Source organism: Temnothorax curvispinosus, unplaced genomic scaffold (assembly GCF_003070985.1).
Source record: "Temnothorax curvispinosus isolate PA1 unplaced genomic scaffold, ASM307098v1 QBEX01013839.1, whole genome shotgun sequence".
Classification (NCBI taxonomy): Eukaryota; Metazoa; Arthropoda; class Insecta; order Hymenoptera; family Formicidae; genus Temnothorax; species Temnothorax curvispinosus.
In genome coordinates, this window is record NW_020223619.1 from 70,173 (window position 1) to 95,404 (window position 25,232).

Here is a 25,232-nt window from a genome sequence, read left to right on the forward strand (position 1 = left end):
TGTGCATATAGATACACTTGTCGATTTGTCACTTTACTCTGTGTACATATATAGTCTATATATTCTTCACATACATCCGCCAAAACGCGTAAAAAGCTTTGTGCCTGACAGCAGATCGATGAGTTCTAAAAATGATTTACGAGTATTTGCCAAATCGAGATTAATAGTATTTGCAGAAAATGGATAAACCTCTCGAAATGGGAATCTTCTCGCATCCAGATTTATATCAAACATGCTTTTGTCCAGTGCGTTAAATCATCCAAGATATTAAAAAATACCTTTGTTTCACAAAATAATTTTAATTTTAACAAAGCGAATAAATATAAGGTTTAAAAAAAAACATTTGAGAAGATAAATTCTTCTTCGAAATCTTGTGCTTATTTAATTTTAAGCCGTACTAAAAATCTCACAACGTTTATATTAACACAATATAAATTTAATACTTTAATTGATAAGATATAAAATTTAATATCTATTAATTAAAAATTATCTGTTCTAAGAAAACTTTTTATTTTTATTGTATTTACATTTCCATAATTTATGTATATTATGCAGGCTATTAACATGAAAGGTTATTGTTGATTTCAGGCGCTACTCTTACGTTTGAAGTCGAGCTCATGAATATTAGCGATTCGCCCCCAACCGCCAACGTCTTTAAGGAAATCGATGCTGACAAAGACAACCAATTGTCCCGCGAGGAGGTGAGAGCAATGGCAAGATCACTTTAAGTTTTTATTTGGGCCATTTGTGGTGCTGGTCGTAGAGAAATAGTGCTGTAAACATCTCGTTACACAAGCTATTTGTTTTTATAAGCACCGTCCAAATTACGATGTTAACGACATTTATTTTTATTTTAAACGCTTTAGATAGAGTCGTATATTATTAACAAGTCTAAAAACAAGAATAATTTACAGGGTATTAATGTGCATAATAATAATCGTAATCTACTTAAATCTTCTATTAAATTAAAAACTTAACAATAATTTTATTGACCTGTATATATAAATTTATTTATACTGTCCACTCTGTGGACACGCTACAGTCACGCTATTTCCTATGCATCTGTTTTAGTTAATCGGTACGGTGAATTTTTTTGTTCGTAGGTAAGCGATTACTTGCGGAAACAGGTGATAGAAGCCGAGCAGGCTAGCGCTAGTGAAAATGAAGACGTGAAAAAAATGCTGGCCGATCACGATAAGCTCGTGGAGGAGATCTTCCAGCACGAGGATAAGGACAAGAACGGCTTCATCTCCCACGACGAGTTCAGTGGGCCGAAGCATGATGAGCTCTGAAGTCTTCGTCCCTCATCATCGCGTCTCCGAGCGCCCGTTGTTGACGTCGTCGTCGCCTCAATCGTCGACGACATCGACGCGCCCCGCGCCACCACGTGTTCACCTCTGTATAAAATCACCTCTTCGAGTCCCCTCTCGGGTATTCCCGCAGGATCCACTGATCGATTGTGCCGAGTACACGCGTGCTCCAGCTCGCAAGACCGAGCGAATTTATCAGCAAACTTTTCCGATACAGCACCACTGATAACAGCGTCAGCGGGATACGATCCTCGGGAATCTCCGGCTCGTCGAGTCGTACTCGTGTCCTTGATTTCAGGAAACTTACAGGAGTAGGTGGACATTTTTGATTAACAACGAAGTTGGAAAATTCGTAAAGTGAAAACTGTTTTCTGAAAAATGCGGAAAAAGTCTCTGGGAATTTTGAGAACTATTTGATGGCCCTAAGTAGCTTCAAGAAATTTCCTAATTTTTTTAATCCGGATTTTCTAAAGGATACGATTTCACTCGTTCGGAATATGAGCCACCCCATCGTAAACGCACAACATTACTCGAGAATCTGCAGGGGGAATCTCAACTGATTTCCGGCGTAATCGCCACCTGAACCTTTCCTATCCTAGCACATCTTGCTAGGAAGATTTATACAATCTTTGTCGCTCAATAATATGTTTGTTTTATGGTATTTATCATACAATCTCTTTTTGAAAATCTTTATAACGCTACAATTATTTCTGCAGTCGTTTAATTTTTATAGTTTACGTTGAGCAGAAATATGATTTTTTTACCAAATAAAATTTCCGATAAAACACAAATTTCTTGTTGCCTGGTAAATAGTGAAAAATATATATCAAACCAATGTTCCCTATTAAGGTTCCGTTTTTCTATTTTGTCATTTTCAACCACTCTGAAAGTTTGCCGAATTTCAAAGATCCATAGCGAAATTTTCGCGGATATTCCTAAGCAGAAAACATTCCGGCGCAACGACGTCGCTGTACATTTTAATACGATATAAGTAACAAAAAAAGAAAAAGAAATTCACGGATGTCTGCTCGAATGACTGCACTGTAGTGGCATAAAGTGAGAGGCTGTGTATGTTTCGCACTATATATATTATATAAAAATATAAAGAGAGAGAAAGTGAGATTGTGATGATAGAGCGAGATGAAGGTGTGACGGAAAGAATGTTTTTTCTACATGATTATAAATGTTAGCATAACTAAAAGGCATCGACGTACGGTGCCTGAAAATCACACGCATTCTGTCCTACTCTAAAAAAAAAAGCTTCCACCAACCTGTCCCAGTCATAACGATCCCTTGCTCGAGAGTCTCTCGCGCGCGCGCGATATTCACGTAGGAGACAAGAAGAGGATGACGAAGAAAAGGAGAAAGAGGAAATATCCCGAGGATGCGTAGTGGAGATGAATATGGTCGCTTTTACGCGGGCATCCCCTTATCGCATTATTACATTTTAACTGATACGTTTTTATTACTACATTATATTGTATGTTGTTAAAGTTGGATGATGGTTAATAATAAATCGTGTGTCTCGAGCACAGTTTGTTATATAACTACCTCTTTCAATTTCTGCATCCCTGTCTGATAGTTTACTTTACTCGCGGCAGTTATACAAATGCAATAAAATATTTCTCTATTATAATCATCTAATAATTAATTATTTATCCTTTATTATTTTATGTTTGATCATTGTATACAATGTACTTAATCTAAAACTTACCTTTTGTCTTGTAGAGAATAAACTTCTAAAAAATCCGGGAATTATTAAGTTTTGAAATAAGTTGCCTTCCTCTGAAAAGAAAAGATATTCTGAAAGAGGAAAAAAGAATCTATCTATTTTTATAATTGCTTCTCCTTTTATTTAAAGAATTATTTCCACAAAAAGTTACAATAATTGCGCGATTATGCGTTTCTACGAAACGTAATAATAAAATGATAATTAAAATAATTAAGTTGCTAGGCAGATTTATGTCGTCCGGTATATATCAGTATATTTGCTATTCGACAGGAATCGTTCTAGAATATATTTATTTCGTATAATGCAAAATGGCTGTTTCTTCGTTGTAAAGATCGACGCGAGCAAAATTATCGATTACTCCGGTAGTCGGTCTTGAAAAATCGATCGATTATAAAAATTCGTCGAGGCACATGCTGTCACATATATGATTGTCGAGTCGACCCTGTCGTCCATGATTCGAATGAATCTTTCGAGAAGTACCGTGCACGATACGTAAAATGTATATAATATATATACGTAAATAACGCACGTAATAACTTTCAAAGAGACAAAAAAAAAACGTAAATGTAGTCTTACATAGTCGCGGCGTCTCGAGACTTTCAGAAACTTCTACATATGGAACAAGGAAAATTTTGTAAAACAAAACTGTTTACAGAAGGACCTACATAAAAAAAGTCTCTCTACGAGGAAATTTCTATGTAATAATTCCTAATATGCATGCGAGATATTCTTTCTCGTACGAACATGTTACTTCACTTGATCATTCGCTTAAGCCTAAATCACCGATTAATACTTGTCTAATTCGCGACAAAATTACAATATTTTTTTCTGTTTATTGCTCATACTTATTATTCCGTCTTAGCAAGTCGGCAGGTGCACGCACGAAGTGCACATGGGGCTTCACGCAAAAATCGAACTCGGCGAACGTCAGCGACGCGTTCCAGAGCCGATTGTCGTGCCGTCTGATCTCGGAAAATTCTGATGGGGAAGGACAGGATCCTATAGTCAAAGATCTACGACGGGGATCGCAATGTTTTCACCGAGCTTTCACCGTTCCGCCCTTTCGCAATATCGACGTCTCGCTCTTTCTTCGTCTCGTTTCGTGAGAGCATGTCGTCGCCTTCGAGTATTATCACAGTCAATAGCCCTTGATGTAGGCGGCGATGTGCTTCTTTTCCTCTTCCGAGAGACCGTTCTTTAGCGTTCGACGCACTGAAAAAGAAGCACAACATAGTAGCTTGCGTCGATAATATTCCTTACTTTGTTGTAAGCAAATGTAAAATGACGTAAGACGTAATACTTTTTAAATCAATCACATTGTCTCACGTGATTGTCTCCCTCTCACCTTTCTTACGCAATTATTTTTCTATATAAAAAAAAATTGTTTTGTTAATCTATTAAAACAGACCAAATTTATTTTATATTTCGCCGAGTTTTCCAAAGTAAGTGCAAAAGTTTAAGTATTTGAAATTACTATTGTACTTGATACAGGAACTTCTGCCGGAAATTTATTAAATTATTGAGAACTTCTATCGATTAAAAAAATTAAAATGAGAAAACGATAAGTAAAATCACAAATAAATTTGACGTTAGTAACACATTTATATTGTATTTCAACATAACATTTCTAATATAGTTTACACAAGATTTGTATTTAAAATACAAATTGACAAAAACACACACAAAAAAAACAAATATTTTCTAAAAGCGTGATTCCTAGTGAAATATTATTTTGAATGGTATACATATACATAAAAAGAGATAAGTGAGAAAATTATAATTCTATTGAGGCATTCCATTGAAGAATTCCCCCGACAGGGGACAGGCCCGGAGGAAGGGAGGCTGGCTCCCCGGCGGGGTTACGGAGAGTCAGCCATACTCCCATAACAACGGAAGGGGAGGCGGGGTCCACACCTCGCCTCATACGCGATTCAAGGCTTAAGGCCTCAGAGCTTAGGCTCATAGGTGGGAGTAATTCGGATCGGCAATAATCATGTTCCCGGATGCTCCCAGTTTGGCGAGGCAAAGGACATCCGTGAGGTTTTAGTGGGTAGGCTGCGCGTGTCGTCTACGACACGCGTAGAATCCCACACTCCCCTCGCTCCTCTCCCCGGAGGGCGGGGGGTCTTCTCCCTCCAAGGAGGGGGCCTCTGGGTATAATAACTGACAATGAGTTTATAATTACAATAAAATTTCATCGATGTCGTTTTTATGTTAATCCATCATCTATAAAATGTTGAATTAATATTTTCTATGCTAACAGCTCTCTTTCATTAGTCTGATGTAAAATTGTAATAAACTCAGCAATTTTTAATTAATACACTGCAAGCATCTGTCGGAACTTTACATTTAATCGTGCATTGAAACTTCTAAATTTTAATTAATTTGCCACTAGCAATTATAGCGATCGTTGTATAAAGAAAATACATCGCTAAATGGCTCCACGTTCAGCAAACAGATAAAAGAAAATTGACAATTAATAATTAAAACAAGCCGTTCGTTGTTAGTTTTATTGTTTCATGCGTCGATAGAAGTACCGGCAAAATCGGGTGTGATATTAATAGCAGTATCAATGTGCACATGTGTATATCGGAATTCTGTTACACATGTCGCACTATTTCGATCACGTAAATAATTAACTGGGAGTTAATTTGCCGCTTTGTGTGGAGATTAGTCGACGTGATGGTTTGCCGATATGTCCGATAGTAAACAAACTGTTCGGAATACAGTTAGAAAGCCGACGGCTGTTGGTGGATTCAGGAAATTACTGAAATAGATTCGAAATTTCTCCCCCTTGCCCCCTCAAAATTAATACTGACAATTGCATAAAGATGTGGAGACGCATGCTTGTACAATTTTATTTTTATAAGTCAAAAGTATTAGAAGTTATGTAAAATTAAATACATTTATTTTTAAATTTTATTGATATACCTACACATACACAAGAGTGCTATTTTATACTAAATTTGAGTCATTTTTAACCATTCCTATAGGTCACTATTATTCTTACTCAGTGTTGTTAATTTAACTAAAATAAAGTTAATTTAATTTAATTAAATCAATAGAGTAAAAATAATACTGTATTGTGTTAAAATAATACATTTCAACACACATGGTAATTAAAAATAACAAAATGTTATTTAATTTAAGGTATTGGTTTAAATTTCGTCCTTTAATATTTAACAATGTATGCAATGCAGAAGTTTATTTTGGAAAAAAAAACGTTTTTTTAAATATCACCGTTAAAATGACAAAGAAGTTTAAATAAAAAAGTAGGAAAGCGATATTCCATATATTTTCGGTAAAATTTAAGTTTCTAAACTATTTTTACAAATTTTAAATCATAAGAAAAATATACTTTGTCCCTTTAATTTAATTTAATTCAAGATTAATTATAGGAAGTGATTTATTAGATACTAAAATTTTTTTGTTTAGTTTTGTGTCTTGAAGTACAGAGTACAGTAGTATACGAGAAAGGCCAACATTTTTAACTATTTCGCACTCTATGCTTACTACAATTAATGCTGCTTATTTAAAGTCAACGACAAATTAGCGCATTGTCTGGTAATTACAGTTTCATTACGGTTTGCAAACATAGAATCGATAACGCGAGCAACCGCACCGAACGTGCTTCGAAGTATCTACTCGGAGATAATAATGCTATCACCGAGGACCCTCGATATCGATAATATTAGCTTCTTTGATCTAGTATCGTGTAACAAAGGACTCTCAATACTATCGCAAACTACTAACATTGCGCGTGTATTTTTCTTTCTTCGATAATTACCCGCTATTCCTTTGATCCTTCTCGTTATCCTCGCAATAAACGCATTTGCGCTTGCAGAGGCGCAGAGAGCAAATAAGCAAAGGAGTAAATCCATATATAATATAATCCCTTTTCTTACAGCAAGAAATAATGACATTTTAAGTGAAGATATTTATATTCATAATAATAAAGGCTCACAAGATTAGAAATCAATCGAAGAAAAATGGAGCATTGAGCCGTAACAAGGTGTTGGTGTTTATATATTCTATACTTAAGTAAAGAAGTAACGAATTATAATGTACATACTGTACATAGTGTAAGTTTTTTAAACAATTAAATCGTTTCGATTTAATTCCGGGGAGGGAAGGGGAATATTAATGTTCCAAGATAGCTGTGTTTCAAGTCCGACAAATATGCGGCGCGCAGTCTATTAAGTTGGAATATATGTATATGTACACTATGTACAGTATGTACATTATAATTCGTTATTTCTTTACTTAAGTATAGAATATATGAACACCAACACCTTGTTACGGCTCAATGCTCCATTTTTCTTCGATTGATATTTATATTCGTTTGTCATAATTAGAAATTAATATTCTTATGACAATTTTAATACTAACTAAAATTTAGCGGTTTAAACGTCACGCTTGGCTCTTACTGCCCGTTTCAAGGATTTATTTTTAATACTAACATTTATAAATTATGGATAATTCTTTGCAAGATATTACGTAAAATTATAAACGGAGCGAATGTCATCACGGGAATTTACATATGTATTTATTAGCATTGCGAGCAGCAATCTCAGTATAAATTACTAAAATATTCACAGATGTAACAGATTTGCCTTCTATTACGTGTTACTGTAAGTGAGCTGCTAATTTGTCGTGATTTTTTTTATTTTTCCATGTATAAACGGGTAATAATTCTCTGTCTCGTATTTTCCTGTTGCTCGTCGATAGAGTTTCGTGCCGTGTGGCGTTTCAATTTAATGTTGTTCAGTTAAATCGCTCGTGCTCTGGCGACTTTACAAACATGAAGTCCGCAGGCCGATTATTTGCTGTTACACGTGGCGGGTAACACACGTGAACACAAGCAACCTACGCGTTGTGCTGTTAACGCGTTGTTAATGGAATGTAAACCGATTTCATTGCAACCAGATATCTTTCCCAGCTTTTACGTAAATTTGTAATGACAGCGAGCTCCCGTTGTACGAATAAATGCGATTATGGTCTAATATGATATTATATATTGTTATTATATTGTAAGAGATTGCCAGATGCTAGATTGTCGCGGCAATTATCATTGAAAATGATATATCGTACAAACAAGAACGAGATTGTGTAAAAATATTACAAACGTATTTAATAATTACATTGTTTTTAAAGTGTTCACAAATAAATATCGCGCGCGTAATAAATTTTCATAACAATATGTTTTATGAAAATGTTATTATTGTTATATTTGGATTTTCAGCTTCATAACGATATTATTATAATTTCAATATTTTCTGAATCAGCAAATATTGCCAAATATTAAATTTAATTATAGATTAAATATCGCAATATAATATAACTTTAATTAAACATTAAATGTTAAGTTTTAATAAATATGGGAATATATTTAAATTAAAAGAGAGAATATTACATACATTTTGATAAACGTTAAAAAAATAAATTTTTATAAAAAAAATTATTTCAAATGTAATTCTGAAGAATATTACATTTTTTGTTTCCCAATTTTAATGCTCTTTCTAGCGACACGTCGGGCAATTACCATAATACGAAATATCAAGCCATAGATTGGCGGTTTATGTTCGACGTGACGTTAGCATGGCAATCAAAATCATAGTTTATGCTCAAACGATCGCACACCGATAAATCATTCGACGCCAATCCAAGCGTGGCGCATCAATAATTTCGCTACGAAACCACGGTGTCGGACGAATCGATGAGAATATCCTAGTGAAAGCAGGTACCCCTTGTAAGTCAAACGTCAAGTTTCTTTACATAATATCAAAAAGATTCAATATCTTAAAAACATCGAAAAATGAATTCATTTATATCTGTCGCTTTCAATAAATTTACATTAAGCACTTTTCAGTGACGCATTCAAGAAGCACCATTTTTCTTTCAATGATTTTATTTACCTGTATTTTATCTTTACTCTTTTTCTACCAACATTCTCTAGACCATCTCAAAAATCAATCTAACTTGCCTTCTTTTCTAGAAACTTTATAATTCTAATTACAAATAACACAAGACTATTTTTTTAAATTCTTTCCAAGTTTTAGTCTACATTTTTGACTTATTTTTCACGTAGGAACACCCTTTCTTTTGTGCCATTAGTTCTGGAACACCCTGTATTAGGTAGATCAAGATTGCAGGTGACCGATATTTCCACAGAAGTTTCCATTTCGATAAGACGTAAATGAACATTGCTAAGGATTACATTTATAAATATTCATGCATCCATATATGCATACGAGGGCGGCAAGAACATTCGTATCGAGCTTTAAATGCTAATAGATGCGCTCTGTGGAGTTATACCAGGCGTCAGAAGTTCACATGCGAGAGGGACACTTGCGTTGCGTAAGTCTCTATTAAGTCGAGAAACTTAGACACCCCGGTCTCCATTTAGAAAGTAAACTTTTTACTTACCCCTCCTCCCCTCTCAAACGCGCAATTTAGCCTCACTTATGCATATTATAGGAGACTAAAATTGCATGAAGTTTAAAGCGCGCGATCCTAACGTATTCGGTTATCCAAAAGCAAAGTCTCAAAGTTTCCGAATAGCTTTTGGCTTTCCGCGAGAAGTCGTAGTATATATTCCGTAATGCTTTCATTGAAGAAACAACTATTATACGAATATCGATTTGATAATAACGTGCAAAATATATTTAAACAGTCAATTGCTTGTTAAAAGTGATAGTAATTCGTTAAAAAGCTAGTAATTCTTTTATGAATATTTTCTTATAATTGCTATTCTTTTAATTAAATCTAAGGCGTGTGATCTAAATATATTTTCATGAAAAGCGAGATATTATTTAAGTTAATAGATATGTTAATAGATAAAGCGAGATATTATTTAGTAATGATATCATATCATTAGTCCATTCAATTTTGATTATAGAAAAAGTTAAATATCAAATATGCAATTTTAACTGTTTGCGCGATTTTGACTACGATGTAATTTTAATAAGATAAAAACATATGTTTTTTCAAATTAAATTTATAAATTGGATGAAATCAACTTAAGAGAAGCGAAATAGTTAAGTACCAATCTCGTCGCGTGTTAATAATTAACAATTTTATTAATAAACGTGCCACAAAATCAATATAGATATTAGTAACTGCATGTCTTCATATATCTTCGTATTGTCTTCAAATATGTGTATTAGTAAACTAAATTAAAAGACAATTACGTGAATCAAGAGAGATCATGCAGACAGTTCACGTCATGCTGGATAAAAGAAAGAGATCCGTAAAGAAGAAACCTGAAAAGCACCGAACCTTAATCGCAGAGATCACGAAAACCTGGCCCATCAGGGTTGATACCCCTCCGGCGTAGTGTTGTTCTCCCGGGTGCGCGATCGCTTCACTGTCGGACAGAAAGAAAAGAGACGCAAGAAGACGCTAGGCCACCCCGTTAGCAAGCGTTGCCGCTAATCTTAATTGAAATAAAGTTATTGGAGCGTGCCTAAGTCGTGTCAGAGTCTCACTAGTCTCTGAATCCACTCCGTGGATTCAATGATCATGTTCAATGACATGAAGGTAAAGGAAGATCCCATCACCGCAGATTCCGTGGTTCGATCAGAGAGGGATAATTGAACAAAGAATGGATCGGAATAAGACGGAAGGAAAAAAAGCAGGATAGATTCTCCGCTCCCGAGAAGTATTTTTGGAAAGTCATTAACAGGCCGAACATGCTATCGTAGCGATAAGAGAGTGTTATCCCTTTACAGTTAGTTCTTAATTTGTCTCAAATTTTGCATATGAGCTCTTGGATTTATTACATTTTATTCTGGCAGGCTATATTTTAATTTAACAAAATACAATATCCTCACTAACGTTAGGGCTTCGACCCTTTCAAACAATAATAAAGAATTTTTATTTTAAAAATACTTGTTATAACTTTAAAACTTTAAATCATATAGTAAACGACAATATTGTATAATCGTGCTGAGAAACTTTTAAATTTTAGTACAGGAAATCATTTACAGTTGCTAAAGTATAAATTGCTTGAAGCTGAATATGCCGTTTTTCCTCTCAATAATAGTGAAACAAGGGTACGTGCTAGAAGCGTTCGGACGCGTACTGAACCAGCTTATCATAAGTATCGCGAGAGAAAAGACCAACGGCTCGGCCAACGCACTCGGTGATCGGATTACGGTGAGATTTACGCGCTATCGGTCCAGTGAAGGATTATTTCAACTTCCTACTAAGATCGATCACTGGGGCTGGCAAAACAGAAATGGAAAAACGCCACAATCTACCGGCATTATCCCGCGTTACGTTATCTCGATCAGACTGCTGCATTTTCCGTTATACCAGATTCAATCATGTTCGCGCGTGAATTCTGCACTCACTAATAACTGCAATTTCCAGCAAAATTTCTTTTACGATTGGTAAGAATTACATCAAGATTTTATTCGCGCATTATCTGTATTCTACACTCTGTAGAACGTTTTGTGAGATTCATATTAAATTTTCAAGTATTTTTCTTTGAAAAATTTTTCAACAATAATTCCAGTCTTTCTCGGCAAAATTTTAACAAAACGATCAATATTAAAAATTGTAGAATTTTAGCTAATTAATTTCTAATAGTTAACAAATTTCGCTTTTTAAGTGTCCCAAATAAGATTTATTTTAAGAAGAAAATAAATTAAATTATATATTATATATTATTTGGAACAAAATAAATTATCGAAATATTTAAAGAATGTAATAGTCTCATATTATGATATTCTGGACTTTATCATGAGTAAAAAATATTCTTTCAAATATCAAAATTTTTGAAAGAGGAAAGAAAACTTTTAAATAAAAAATTATACGTACCTGAAATTTTTAAATTATGAAACATTAAATATTCATTTCATGTATACATTATGTATGCATATATACATACATGGATATCTCTTCTCATTATATTTTATGTTTTATATTGTCTACAGTTACGCGTTATTATCATTTATAATTTTATGTTACATATTTCCACATTTACTTTGAAAGCACCGTCCGAGTCATCTTATGCCAAAGATTTAAATTGTATGGTACAAGATCTACGTTATTAAACTTCGATAATAACAGTAGCTGAGAGATAGATAAATGAAGCGCGGATATTAAAGTAGAGATTGCGGTGCTAATAAAGTGCATGAAAGTATAAGTAGGCCGAATCGACGACACGCATACGATCACATGTTCGATCTAGGGCGTCGACGCCGACATCTCCAAACTTCTCGTTTATCGATCGACTCTGGTGGCCTCATAGCTCTATCTGTGGACCAACCGTTATCAATAATGTATATTGCACGGCAAATAATTCAAGGCTCTCGTGGCGTTGGAAGTTATTGGAAAATTCTGTGGTTAACGCTCAGTACCTTCTGTTACCAACAAATCTTTAACGACAAATTTTCTACTTGTCAATTTTATCTCTCTCTCATCTTTTCTTTACTCTATTTTATCTCATCAAAATAATACTGAAGCGCTATCATAAAATGGAAACTAATGCAATTAACATATGGGAATGAACATATGTGCGCTGACATTATTTCTACAAGTTTCTACAAGTAGTATTACAAGCATCTTATAATTAATGACTTACTTCTTTTAAAATTTTTAATTGTCGCGCTTTGATTTATTACGTAAGGTATTACCTTTAAGAAATTAATGGATGTTTTGCAATAAATTTTGAAATTAAATCTATGTTGCGTCCATACAGATATGTTGTCATTTTAGAATCAGTTAGCGACTGATACATCAATTTCGCGACCAGAGACCGATCGATAAAGATAGGAGAGGAGAATCTGGGTGCATGGTGCTGGGATCACACTTACAAGACTTACGATCGGCGTGTCTAGTCCTTTTGCGTTCGCGTGGTGTGGTTCTGGTGGCTGGCGTTTTCGTCGCGGTTTTCACCAGCGATTCCAATAGTTCGTCAACACCATCAGCCAAGTTACCGTTAGTGCTTTCATCTCTGAGTACCGGGCCCAGTGGAATTATACGTCCTAAAACATAATAAGATTTCTTGCTACTCTATGAACACTTTAAAATTTTTTTGAGATTGCTTCGTCTGCAGCATAGCGAAACTACGTATCTCTTCATTATTTCTAAAAAATATACATACGTCGCATATGTTAATAATTTATCCATAATAAATTTAAATTTATAGTCAATTCGTTACAAGAACAAAATTTTTCTATTTATAAATTTTTTATGCATTTTCAGAAATTTATTTAAAGAAACGAGATTATCTCGATAATGATTATCATGACGATGCAAGTTGATGATTCGTTATATTATCTCTATTATTATTTTCATCTAAGCATACAATTTCGTCGGCTAGGGTAGATTTTTCTATTTATTCATGCGGAAATATGCTTAAGAAGGAAAATGTTTGACCAAAGACAATCCTTTGTAGGAAATTGCGTACAAGATTCTTCTTCCACTTCGTCTCACTATTTCATTTCTTACAATCACCACATTCAGTCCGCGGGGCAGAAACTTCGAAACTGTCAAATACACAGAATTTCTTCCAGAGCTTCTTTCAAACTCGTTCCAGAAAAGCTATCGCGGAGGCAGTTCTGTACACTCTCGATACAAGGACTGTGGAAAAAGAGACGAAGTAGGAAGGAGATGAGAGGGTGGTAATAGAATTTTCATGGGCGAAACGAAAAGAAGCAGGAAGAGATCCTTAAATCTCTCTTATTACGCGTTCTTTGACGACCGTAGATCAATCTAGACAATTCATTTTCGTGGTTGCTCTACCATAAGGAATGTTAAACACTTTCAAATGGCTTCTTGCTCGCTGATCCGATCTACAGATCCTGATAATGCTATGTCCTACTTGCATTCGTTGCGTGAGCAATTGGAGTGAATTATATACGATAGATTCCTAATTAAGAATAAGTTAAGAAAATGTTATGCAATTCCTTTAATATTAATTATTAAGAAAGTTGGTCAATTATTAAGAAAGTAAGATACATAAAGTTGCATTTAATAACGACTAAATAGCAGTATAAATAAAATATCACTATCTTATATTTATTATTTGTTTATAGCTTCAGTTACATTCAAATTTTAAAATATTACATAACGTGCTCTTATTTTAAAAAATAATGAAAAGTGAAAGTTATATTAGATACCATTAAATCATTTGAAAAATTTCCTTAGAACTTTATAATTTTTGAAAAATCGAATTTACATTTTTCAATAATTATCAAAATTTTATTTCTAAAGTATTCTACAAGTATTCTAAGTATTCTATAGTATTCTAACCAGAATACTATAATAAAAATAACATGAAAGCAAGACTATATAAAGTTTAACAGTTATAATAATTAACGTTGTATCTCTAACGTCAGTTTGTTCATAGTATTATCATTACTATTCAGTAAATTGTGAAATAAATCATTATCCTCCACGATTCTTGTCACACAACTCGCGAGGTTTTTCCAGCTGTTGAACTGGAGAGCCGTCATATCCAGCTGGAAACGCCAACGCGACTTAGACGGGACGTTTAGATACTTTATGTCGGAGCATACACGAGAATATAGGAGAGAAAAGTTATGATGGCCGCAGCCACGGTAATGCACGTGGTCGGGTTTACGAGCTGGATAGGAACCAACCCCTTGTTCCTTGAGTCGACCCAATCCTCCGCGTACCGCGTACCCCTCCCCCCGCCTTCCTCTGCGAGAGCAGGAATAAAAATTCCACGTTTCCTCAGGGAAGTGGTGATCCGCGGTTACAATGTAACATAGTCTTACGAGATCCAGGATGTGTCAGTCGCGCCTGTTGGATATTCTTCCCAGGATGGCTTTGCCGCGGGTTTTCATCGTACATAACAATGAATCTCCGTTACTCGGAATGGATATTCGAATCATGCTAAATCCAACATCGAATTATATTATTGTAGTATTATAATCATAACGGAACAGAAGCAACATTTCGAATATTCAATCGAAGATGTGCCTAACTGCGGAAAAAGTAGAGTTTTCAGTGATCTACAATTAAAAAATATATATTTATAAACATACTAGTTTTGTCAATCACTTTATTTTGTAATTAATTGAACGTGATTGATCTTTATCAATTACTAAATTTAATTTTCCGAGAGATTATATTATAGATACTTATTAAATACAATTATAAAAATTCAAATTCCAACAGCAGATAACTTTAGAAGTGGGCCAATTTGGAATATTCTTCATAAAAGAAATGCTAACTTTCTAATTCATTGAATATCTATTCATAAATAATAAATACAATACAGCAAGTTGGTGGAGACTTATCTGAAAAGAAAATTGGCAAGAAGATAGCACGGAAGATAACAAGTTCGTGAACAATATTACGATAAAACTTATAACATCGAGTCCAATAGAATTCTTTTCAACAAATTCTAGGAATAAATTTCTTAGAAGCCGTTATTTACGCGATATTTCTTCGCGCCGACTCGAATAATATCCACGTCGCTTCGAATATTCCCCCTGGAAGTTAACTACTTTTACATTCTGCCCTCTTGAGGCAAAGTTACCATATCTTATATAGCGCGCGTAAAGCGCAATAAAGAGTGAGTAAAACAAAAATTCCACTCAAGTTGAAATTTTTCTCTCATGAATACGGAATTTATGAAGCAACACACCGTCGAAGACGCGTCCTACCTTAACGCTTCTTGTAGCTGAATGATAATGCTACTTACCAGCCAAGTTACATTTACGGCTTAACGATACGGCGGGTATACGCAATCTCGAACATCATCGCGAATTTCGGGCGAGAAAATTCCGAGTCGCGTAAAAGAGAAACTTTTGCCGAATAAGTCCCCCGTGCGAAGGCAATAAAGATAACGAACGGGGACTTATGCGCGCCGGTAAGTTTCACGTTCGGCTAAACACGGGGGGAGGGAGCGGGGGGAAGGAGAAAAGAACAGTGTCCGCGAACGCGCGCCGTACAATCACAAAGACGGCGACGCATTTACTTCTCGTTTTCCGGTAATGTCGTCAAATGACCCGACGCTATCCTTAAATCTTGCCTGCAAGAGCCGCTGCTTAAGGGCGACATTTATCTCGCGCGCGTCGCCGCCACCGCCGAGCTGGAACATTACGGAGATGAAGAGAAATTCTCGCACTTTGTTCTTATCCGCGGTATACGGAAACAGCCGACGACGCGGTCGTCTTTTAGAGTGCGTTACTTTCGCGCGAGTTAAAAGCGAAGCTAAATAGGGGCTAGAAAACGGCAGTCATGTCATGATCGTTCACGATATATGTGTGTGTGATAAAATCTCATTCCTATCGCGAAAATGAGAACATTTAACGTGTATTTCTTACTTGATTCATGTGAATACACATTAATACATATTGTATATTTTGTACATAATATTTGGATTGTAATTTTGTAACATATGTATATATATTTATGCATATAATGTTCCAAGAAATCATGCATTTTTTTCTAGTTGTACAGTTATGTGCAAAATAATAGCACCGGCTAAAAAAACGAAGAAAATTCTATATTTAAAATTAATCAACTAAAAATTATATTATTTTATTTTGTAACATAAATCAATTAATAGAAACATCTCATCTCATTATTACAAAAAGGTAACAATGAAAAAATAAAATTTTGTAAAAAAGAATTTTCTTCATTTTTTTCAGCCGGTGCTATTATTTTGCACATAACTGTATATCATGCAGAATATTTTCATTGAAATATATTGCCAATAAAAATTCAAATTAAATGTACATTACAATAAAATTGGGAAACTAACTGAAAAACTATTTTTAATGGCAAAAAATTTAATAACAATATAAAGATTTTATTAAAAAAGTGAAATTTCTGCAATTTATTCCATGGAAATCAAACAATCTTGTAAAGCAGGAAAATGTAATGCGTATAAATGACACAATATTTAAATCAATTATTCGTTAAAAAAGAAATTGATGTATTATAAATCGTCCAAGTTATTTGTATTTGTAATATATAGAAATAAGTTGAAATAATTTTGTCTCTATACTATTGCGTTTATTATATTATGTTGTGTAATGGAGCATAATGGATTGCTAAATATTTCAGAAAACATGAAACATTGTGCAACATTCTGCATTTCAAATAATTTTCAACTTAAATTACTTATCGTTATTAACTGTGTATAACATAGAATAAAAGATATTATTTACTGCATATTTATTAGGCAAAATTCTTTACGCAAGAAATAAACTAATATAAAAATATAGTGCGCTAAAATGGGAAGAAGCAAGATCTAGGAAAAAGATTAAAACTTACCGTCTTTCTTCTGTCTTCTCCATGGTAAAGTGCCATGGATACTCTCGACGTCTGAAATGTCACTGCCAAGTAGTTGTCTGAGTTCCGCGTCCGCTCGATCCTCTTTTGTACGAAACTTGCCAACCTGTAATAAGAACAACATCAAGATTTTACAGTAAACTTGCGAAAGATGCGCGCAAAATCTTATAAGAGTAATATACCATAAAAGCAAAAATAATAATTTAAATAACTTTATCCGAATATAAAAACACAATATTAAAAAATAATTTTTCATAGTACTTATATTTATATCACAAAATTGCAAATATAAAAACCGTAAGAGAAAAAATTTAGTTGACACTTTATCCTAATCTAATTAATATTGATACTGCTATTAATACCAATGAATGGTGACTAATCTAATCCGATATAAGTATAGTTCATAAAATTTTGTTATGATATTTTCAACGAAAGATACAAAACGAAAATAGTTTACCTCTGTTATCATCTTTCCTCTGGTCTTATTGCGTTCTCGATGATTGGCTTTCTTCTCGAGCTGCTGTATCACTCGTTCCCTGGTGGTCCTGTACTCCAGAGCAAATTCGGACACAATCCTACAAAACTCGTTTGGCTTTGTGTCTTGTACCCTATGCAATGGTATACCGAGCCACAGAATGAATTTGCGGAAACGGTTTATGATACGTCTGTGCACGATGTCTAAGACGATTATCCTTTCGGCGCAATCGGCAAGGAAATCAGACATTCTGCGATATAAAAACAAAATGATGTATTTTTCCAAAAAATATATTTCAGCGAGTAATTGTGGAACATGTAAAACTTTTAATAATTCTAATAAATTCCCTCAATTATAAAATAAAATATAAACTAGAAATGTGTGTGTATATGTGTGATTAAAAGATAAAAATTAATTAAAAATGATACAAAAAATAAAAAGGTAGATCTATGGCAGAATACAAGGTGCAGTGCGAATGATTGTCGGCAGAAAGAACGGATGGAAAAAGAAAGACTCGAGGGAGGAGAAAATGTCCATTCGGTAATTAATGGAAGCTCCACTTGGACGGCAGCCAGTTTCACCGGAAAAAAACTCTATCCCGAATTTATCGAAGCCACTCGGGACTTCTTAAACGCGAACACTCAGGAAGACTCGCAGAAAGAGGCAGAATGAGAGAGAGAAAGAGAGAGAGAGATAGGGGGAAAAGGGGGAGAGAGAGAAAGAAAGAGAGAATCTCGGAAATTGGTTCGGGGGCTGAGAAACTCAGCGGGAATTATACTCACTTGACCTTCATCATCGTAGAACCATCGTGCTTCGCAATGAGCTTGAGATGGTCCCAAGACGCTTTGCACTCGTTCTCGAGTTTCGCGATGTTCGCCGCCAGCTCGTCGAAATCGATTTTCGAGGCTCTCGTTACCGCGCCAATCTGAAAGCAGAACCGCGTTGGCGGTGCCGAGGAAGCTATTCCAATTGTCTTCAAGGAAATGTACGAGGAGTTTAATAATTTATCTGAGAGAGATACAAAAGTAACTTTCTTTCTTTCCTTTATCCTTTTATATTATCTTTTTAAAAACAACTTTATTTACTTATAAAAGGTGTCGTGTGTTTATAGGATTATAATATTCATGTAAATTATGAAAAATATGCAACTGTTTGCAATTGTTTCTATTTTATTTCTATTTTCTATTTTGAAATTTTCTTTAATTAATTTTATATCTTCTGATCTATTTTTTCTTTTCAAAGCTATGTCATTAATCTTTGAGAGATATTATCTACTAAAAAATTATCATCAGAGAAAAAAAGACTCATTTAAAAAACGCACATAGTACAATCGAAGCTATCATTGTCTGCATTGATAAAATAAATCAGAATCAATAGTAAAAGAATTCCAAAAATAATTTAGTTTACATAGATTCCAAATTACTGATGTGACGTAGGCGATGGGAAAGAATAAAATTCCAATGAAAAAATTATGGAGACACAAGCAAATAAATTTAGTTTCAATTTCACAAATACACAATAGTACTACCACGATATCATGACGAAGAGTAAAGTTTTCTCGACTTTTGATCGTATTAACTGACTCTCACCTCGGAATAGAGGTCTGTAGAATCCGGAAACTTTTCCATCACCATGTGGCAAAGATGATGAAGCAGCGAGTGCTTGTGAACCGTATCCTTCACTTCAGGTACTTTGACGAGGTATTCTAGTTGAAAGCCCTTCACCTGAAAAAGGATGAAACCTTCACATCGTGACAATATACGCATCCGTCGTGAAAATCACGCGTCTCATTTTGACGTTTGTAAATATTTAGATTTATTTATGTATTTACATTATACAAACATATATTATATATTACAATAGAAATTTCTATGAAATAATTGCGTCGCTTGGAAATTAATTTGATGCAAGTCTAACTGCCGGAAAATACATTCGAACTTTTTTAATATAGTGGATATTCCGTCAAAACTTTCGAAAATTCCGGCGCTGTTCCGAGGATAAATAGCGGGCCGTGATTGCAGCAAAACTCCGTATTAAACCGGAGATTGTTTTCGGAAAAGTGTGTCGGCAGCCAGCCAAGTGGCATGAAAAGCATCCTGCTCAACCAGCAGTTAGAACTAAATTATCGATATCGTCAAATTTCGGACCGCTATTATACGATCTCTCGCCGTGTTGCGAGACAGACGGATTAAGTGGATATCATGGCTGGCATTCAATACCCACCTCATTTCCGTTGAGGAATATCCCGATCGAAAGAAGCGTGCTCAGAATCCCACGGAACGTTTTATTCATTCGCAAGGTCTCCATACCCTGTTTCAAATCCATCAAAGGATCCGCGATTTCCTGAAAATCACAAAAACCGCCCCGCATTTATTTCCTCATCTCGCGATTTCTCGTAATTGTATCGATTTTCATAACCACGCGTCTCATTGTTGCATTGCGGTTTGAAGAGGTCGTTATCTCGTGGATTAATTATTATTGCATTTTAACCAGAAACAAAAAAAAAAGAAAATTATTTTTATTCAAATTTTTGCAACACGTATGTTTCATGGAAAAAAAAAATAATCTATGTATTTAATCCATATAATTCATACACTGAGAGAAAAATCCAGGTCGTTCAAAAATTAATAAATGGATAATCCGATATTTTTAATCGGAATTATGAAAAGCTGATCAAGATTAGAATAATGTCTAATCAAGATAATCGGATATCATTGATAATTGATCGGCTTTTTAAGAAAGTGTCGGATTGTCCGTTTGTTAATTTTTGAACAACCTGGATTTTTCTCTCAGTGTAAGCATAAAAGTGAAATAGCGAAAGCATAGTTTGATTATGTCAATTTTAAATTCAACGTTTGCCATTTTCGTGATTTATCTCTGTAATAATTCTGATCCAAAAATTCTTCTTTCTTTTAACTTTTTATCAATTTTTGTATGCATTTCTAAATTAATTGATTTGATTGAAAAATGGTGTATCTCACATTCCGATCATACAAGTGGATATAAAAAGATTCGGATTTCCCGGCGCCAACTATTTCGCGCTTCAGCTACAGTCAAGCGATGCCAAGGAAGTTAGGTCGTTGGGTGACCTCTCTTAGTTCGGGGACAATATCGGAATTTGCCATTTTGTCGTCGAAGAAATGCGCCGAGAACGCTCTTCTACCTGCTGACTTCCTCTCTTACATTGCTAACATTCCTTTTCGTCGACTTGATACTCGCAATGAAATTCGCGCGCGAAGTCAAAAAGAACGAAACAGAAAAGAAATATAAGGAGCCAATTTAATATTATTATATATTAGTAGTATCCAATTCGCGAGACGACATTTACTTCAAATCAAAATATGTACAATACAGTTATATGTCTAGGATATTATTCGCGCAAGTGTGTTTCTTTTAATAAATTAAGTTTTATTTGGAGAGGAAATAAAAAAAATTTGCAGTCTATTCTACTCAACTTTAAACAAAGTTAAAGTTATAAATGTTACTTCTATTGATAAGTTAATATTTCTTACCGTATTATTGTTAATTGAAATTCGATCAAATGTATAATTTTTCTTGATCAAATAATCAATAAATAATAACATATTATTTCATTTAAGAGATGCTTGATTATGAAATTATCGACAGTGGAGTATTAAATCCTGTTATCGGAAATAAATTATGTACAAAATCGATTTAAAATTAGGATATAGAAAAGTTTACTGTTAAATTATGTATTCATTGAAAGATACATAATGTAATATTAAGACTTACTTTTTCAGAGTTTTCGAAGTCTAGTTTAAATGCCCACAGCTTCAGCCTTGCTGGTAGTTCTGAGATGGAGGTCAAAGTCAGAAGGAACTGTTCGGCCGATCCTAAAGGAAGGTCAGGATTGGCGGCCTGCGCCTCTTGTATCCTGGACTTTTCTTCTTTAGTGGGTAGCATCGTCAGAAGTTTCTGTTGGGATGATTTCGGGACAAGGAGGGAAACGAACGAAGAAAAGAAGTCAATTCGAAATTAGAGAAATTAGAATAAACTTGGAAACTAGAATATGTGAGGGTTTTTCAAATAAACCTCAGGATTGACAGTCAACAGAAATTTAGAAAATTTTTATCAACCAGTAAATTAAAGCGGAATCGATATGATTTATACGAATAAAAGTTAAAAAATTGATTAAAAATATACATTAAGTAGAAAATTTTTCAAATAAACAAATAGTAAGAAATAATAATAATTAATTATTGTAATAATTTTTTATTTCCATTTTATTAAAATGGAATTATATCAAAAGTATCGAAACACACTGTATATGCTCGTATTTTTTCCCAGAATTTATATTGCGTACAAAAATATAAGAAATATTTTTTAATTTTGAGCATTTTCATAAATTTTATTGAAAAATAGAAATACAAAAGTAAAAAAATGTAAAAATATGCTATATTCTCACCTCGATACCCTCTCTGTTCATAATAGTAGCATCCATTTTTAAAATCGCAGTTTTGATGGATCTCGGAGGCGGCAGTTTCGTCATACCAATGTTGATAGCGTTCGATCTTTTATGATTCAGCACGATAATTTCCTTGTTCTTGTTCATCTCCTGCTGCTTCTGTTTGCCAACAACAAACGAAAAATTTTCAGTTATATTGAAACATTTGCGCGCGATATACAACCTCGACACTCTCATCGTTATTATTTCGTAGCACTTGAAGTTATTGCGGTACAATTAGTATTTTTTACCGTGCAACAAATACTCCGCTATAAAAACACACCAAAAGTTACAATACACACCAAAAGTTACAAAACATTCGACCATATCACACAATTTCGTGAAAACATAGTGGTAGGATATATTGAAAACGCCACTGGAATAAAATAATTGTAGCCATTCTTTTGATTGCAAGTGGAGACATATGCAGTGGATCAAAAAAGTATTTGCACACGTAGTTTTCTTACAATAACTTTATTCAAAAGAATAATACACAATTTATAATTGTGTCCATAAGTAATGGACACAATTCGTACTTATGTATTATTCCTTTGAATAAAGTTATTGTAAGAAAACTGAGTGTGCAAATACTTTTTTAATCCACTGTACGTATATGGACGACGATTAGACGTTCCCTATCAAAATTATCTGACTGCAGATGACGGTTCACCAAACAATGTCCAATAGATGCAACAGCTATCACGCAATATAAGATCATAAAACTATCCTTCATGAACTCAACCTACTTTCCACTTCTTTCAAAAATATTACAAAAAATGTATATCCGCATAATGTCCAATGCAAATCAATTTTTTATGTAAACGTTTATGTAGACTAAATGTAAATAAAAATAGCAAAAAAGTATCATAATATATAGGAGAAAATTTGAAAAAATATCTCAAATAAAAGTCTGCCAAAAAATAAAATGTTATAAAATAATTTTTAGAACATAAATTTATATTGAACGAGATAAATGTTAGACTGAGAACGTGTTTCTTTAATATATGAATATTTAACTTTTTAAATTATAAATCAGTTTAATGAAAATCACGTAAAAATTAGAAGATACGGGATAAAAATCTCTTGTGCATAGGGTTTTTGAAACGGAGCAAACAACATAAAACTTGCAAGTCAACAAAATGCTTTTTATATGCCTACTAAAAATCGATATAGGTAATAGTAAAACGATGGCGAAGATTGTAGTTATCAATACGATTACACTATTGTCAGAACGTTAGAAGCAACATCCCTTACTAATAATCCCCAACAAATTAACCAATTACGGTAGAAAATAACAAACACAAATAAGATTTATAACGATTTACAATGTAGCAGTCTTTTAAAAAAAGAAATATCTTCTGCAAAGTATCTATTAATTGTGCATTGTCAGCATGAGATTGATCGCACCAGCACTCGTGAGAAAATGCATCGTTCCGAATGCATGCATTCATATTAACGAACAACAAAACCACGCCGAAAGTTAAGGAATTAAGACTCACCTCCTGTAAAATTCCAGCATGCCATTTCGTTCATTTTTTTTTTTCGTGCGAGCACCAACAACATTGCCAAGAATATAAGAAGAAAATTAGTCGTATTGCAATAAACCATCATCACTACCACCACCCCTACTATTATCCATCGCGTCGTCGTAATCGCTATTCATGATCGTTATCATAACTGTTATCCTCACGCGATACGGTTAGCCACGTTATTAAATTAGCCGACGTTATTGTACAGCGCTTATTCGATAATTACATACATTCGTGGCGGAGCACAAAGCTTGAGTGAAAGTCAATACGAATCAAAGTTTGCTTATAAGTTTCTTATTTCACATTTTTCTTTATGAAAATGTAGGGTTGATATAAATATATTTTTGAAAATATGTAATATAATAAGAGATTAATATATCTGTGTGCATTCATAGACGCTAGTACAAGCAAAATAGTGGCATCGTTTTTATGCAGAAAGAAAGATGAAAATTTGAAATATTCTTTAACTTGCTGTTTATATTTTAAAAATAATATTGAAAGCATAAAGTCATGTTAAGAATAAAATTTATCTATAAGTTATGTATAAAATAAGAATTGTAGAATGGCTTAATAACAAAGTCAACACTTATAACATCACTTATTTTTGTTTTTCTAAGAAAAGGCCAAGAATTAAATCAGGACATCGATTTAATTTTAAAGCAAGAGTAAAAAATAAATAACAAAAAAGCAATAGTAATTAATTCATAAGATTAAATCATAACAAGTTCAACAAAATTTTCAATATTACATCATAATTTCTTAAGTTGATATCTTGTTACTTTTTACAATGATTATTATCTTTTTGGCGCACTTGTGCACCGATTTTTCCGACTTTTCTTCTTATTAGTTCTGAACATGTGACATTCATCCTGATTTACGACCTTATGGAACAAGTGCAAGCAACTGTACACAACGTCACTATTTGCGTCGAAGACGAGTTTTCCTTTTATACCTCTTGTTCCGTTTACATTTGTATTTCGTCGCCAACGGATTCGCGATTTTCTTGGCACGCGGCCACTTTTTCATTGCTTTTTATGAGCGTAGGTCGACTGTAATTATCGGTGTGCTAAGCGGGTTCAAAGAGCGAGAAAGAGCCGGTGTCGGAAACAACCGGAACGGAGAAATAATGCGGCAGCTTTCAGTAACGCTTGAAAAATACGCGCAACCCAGTCGCAGTCTCTCTGCCATACCTCTTGCTGCGATTTAGTTGTATACACAGACGCGAAATACAGGTGAGAGGAAACCAATATACCCGCGCCGTGTAATTACTGCGGTAATTAACGACGATATTCTCTACTCGATTGCAATGCTTTGGCACAATGCCAGTGAGAAATTTTTGTTATTTTCTAGCGCGCACGCGCGCGTATGTGTATGTGTAAAATCGTTTTGTAAATTATGTATATAATAACGTATATTAATTCTTCTATCACATATAGATATT

General features: G+C 34.0%; 2 protein-coding genes across 7 annotated transcripts in view; one reads left to right on the forward strand and one right to left on the reverse strand.

The window, feature by feature from the left end:
• Window positions 1–2,857, forward strand: part of LOC112464044 (FK506-binding protein 2) — a 62,420-nt gene extending 59,563 nt beyond the window's left edge. The window contains exons 3-4 of one of the 2 annotated variants that reach the window (XM_025030814.1): window positions 589–713; window positions 1,104–2,857. In XM_025030814.1, coding sequence (XP_024886582.1) covers window positions 589–713; window positions 1,104–1,292 — 314 coding nt within the window. In that variant the 3' untranslated portion in view covers window positions 1,293–2,857. The remainder of the gene's footprint in view (window positions 1–588; window positions 714–1,103) is intronic. The other variant, XM_025030815.1, reaches the window with a different exon arrangement.
• Window positions 2,858–3,138: 281 nt separating this feature from the next.
• The window catches only part of LOC112464047 (FH1/FH2 domain-containing protein 3), a 138,059-nt gene continuing 115,965 nt past the window's right edge, over window positions 3,139–25,232 (reverse strand). For 3 of the 5 annotated variants that reach the window (XM_025030819.1, XM_025030820.1, XM_025030821.1), the window contains 9 exons: window positions 22,224–22,384; window positions 21,551–21,733; window positions 20,021–20,140; window positions 19,387–19,521; window positions 18,580–18,722; window positions 17,780–18,047; window positions 17,305–17,428; window positions 12,864–13,034; window positions 3,139–4,254 (listed from right to left, as the gene is read on the reverse strand). In XM_025030819.1, the coding sequence (XP_024886587.1) occupies window positions 4,181–4,254; window positions 12,864–13,034; window positions 17,305–17,428; window positions 17,780–18,047; window positions 18,580–18,722; window positions 19,387–19,521; window positions 20,021–20,140; window positions 21,551–21,733; window positions 22,224–22,384 (1,379 nt within the window). In that variant the 3' untranslated portion in view covers window positions 3,139–4,180. Of the gene's footprint in view, window positions 4,255–10,320; window positions 10,409–12,863; window positions 13,035–17,304; window positions 17,429–17,779; window positions 18,048–18,579; window positions 18,723–19,386; window positions 19,522–20,020; window positions 20,141–21,550; window positions 21,734–22,223; window positions 22,385–25,232 lie in introns of all 5 variants that reach the window. The other 2 variants (XM_025030823.1, XM_025030818.1) reach the window with 2 other exon arrangements.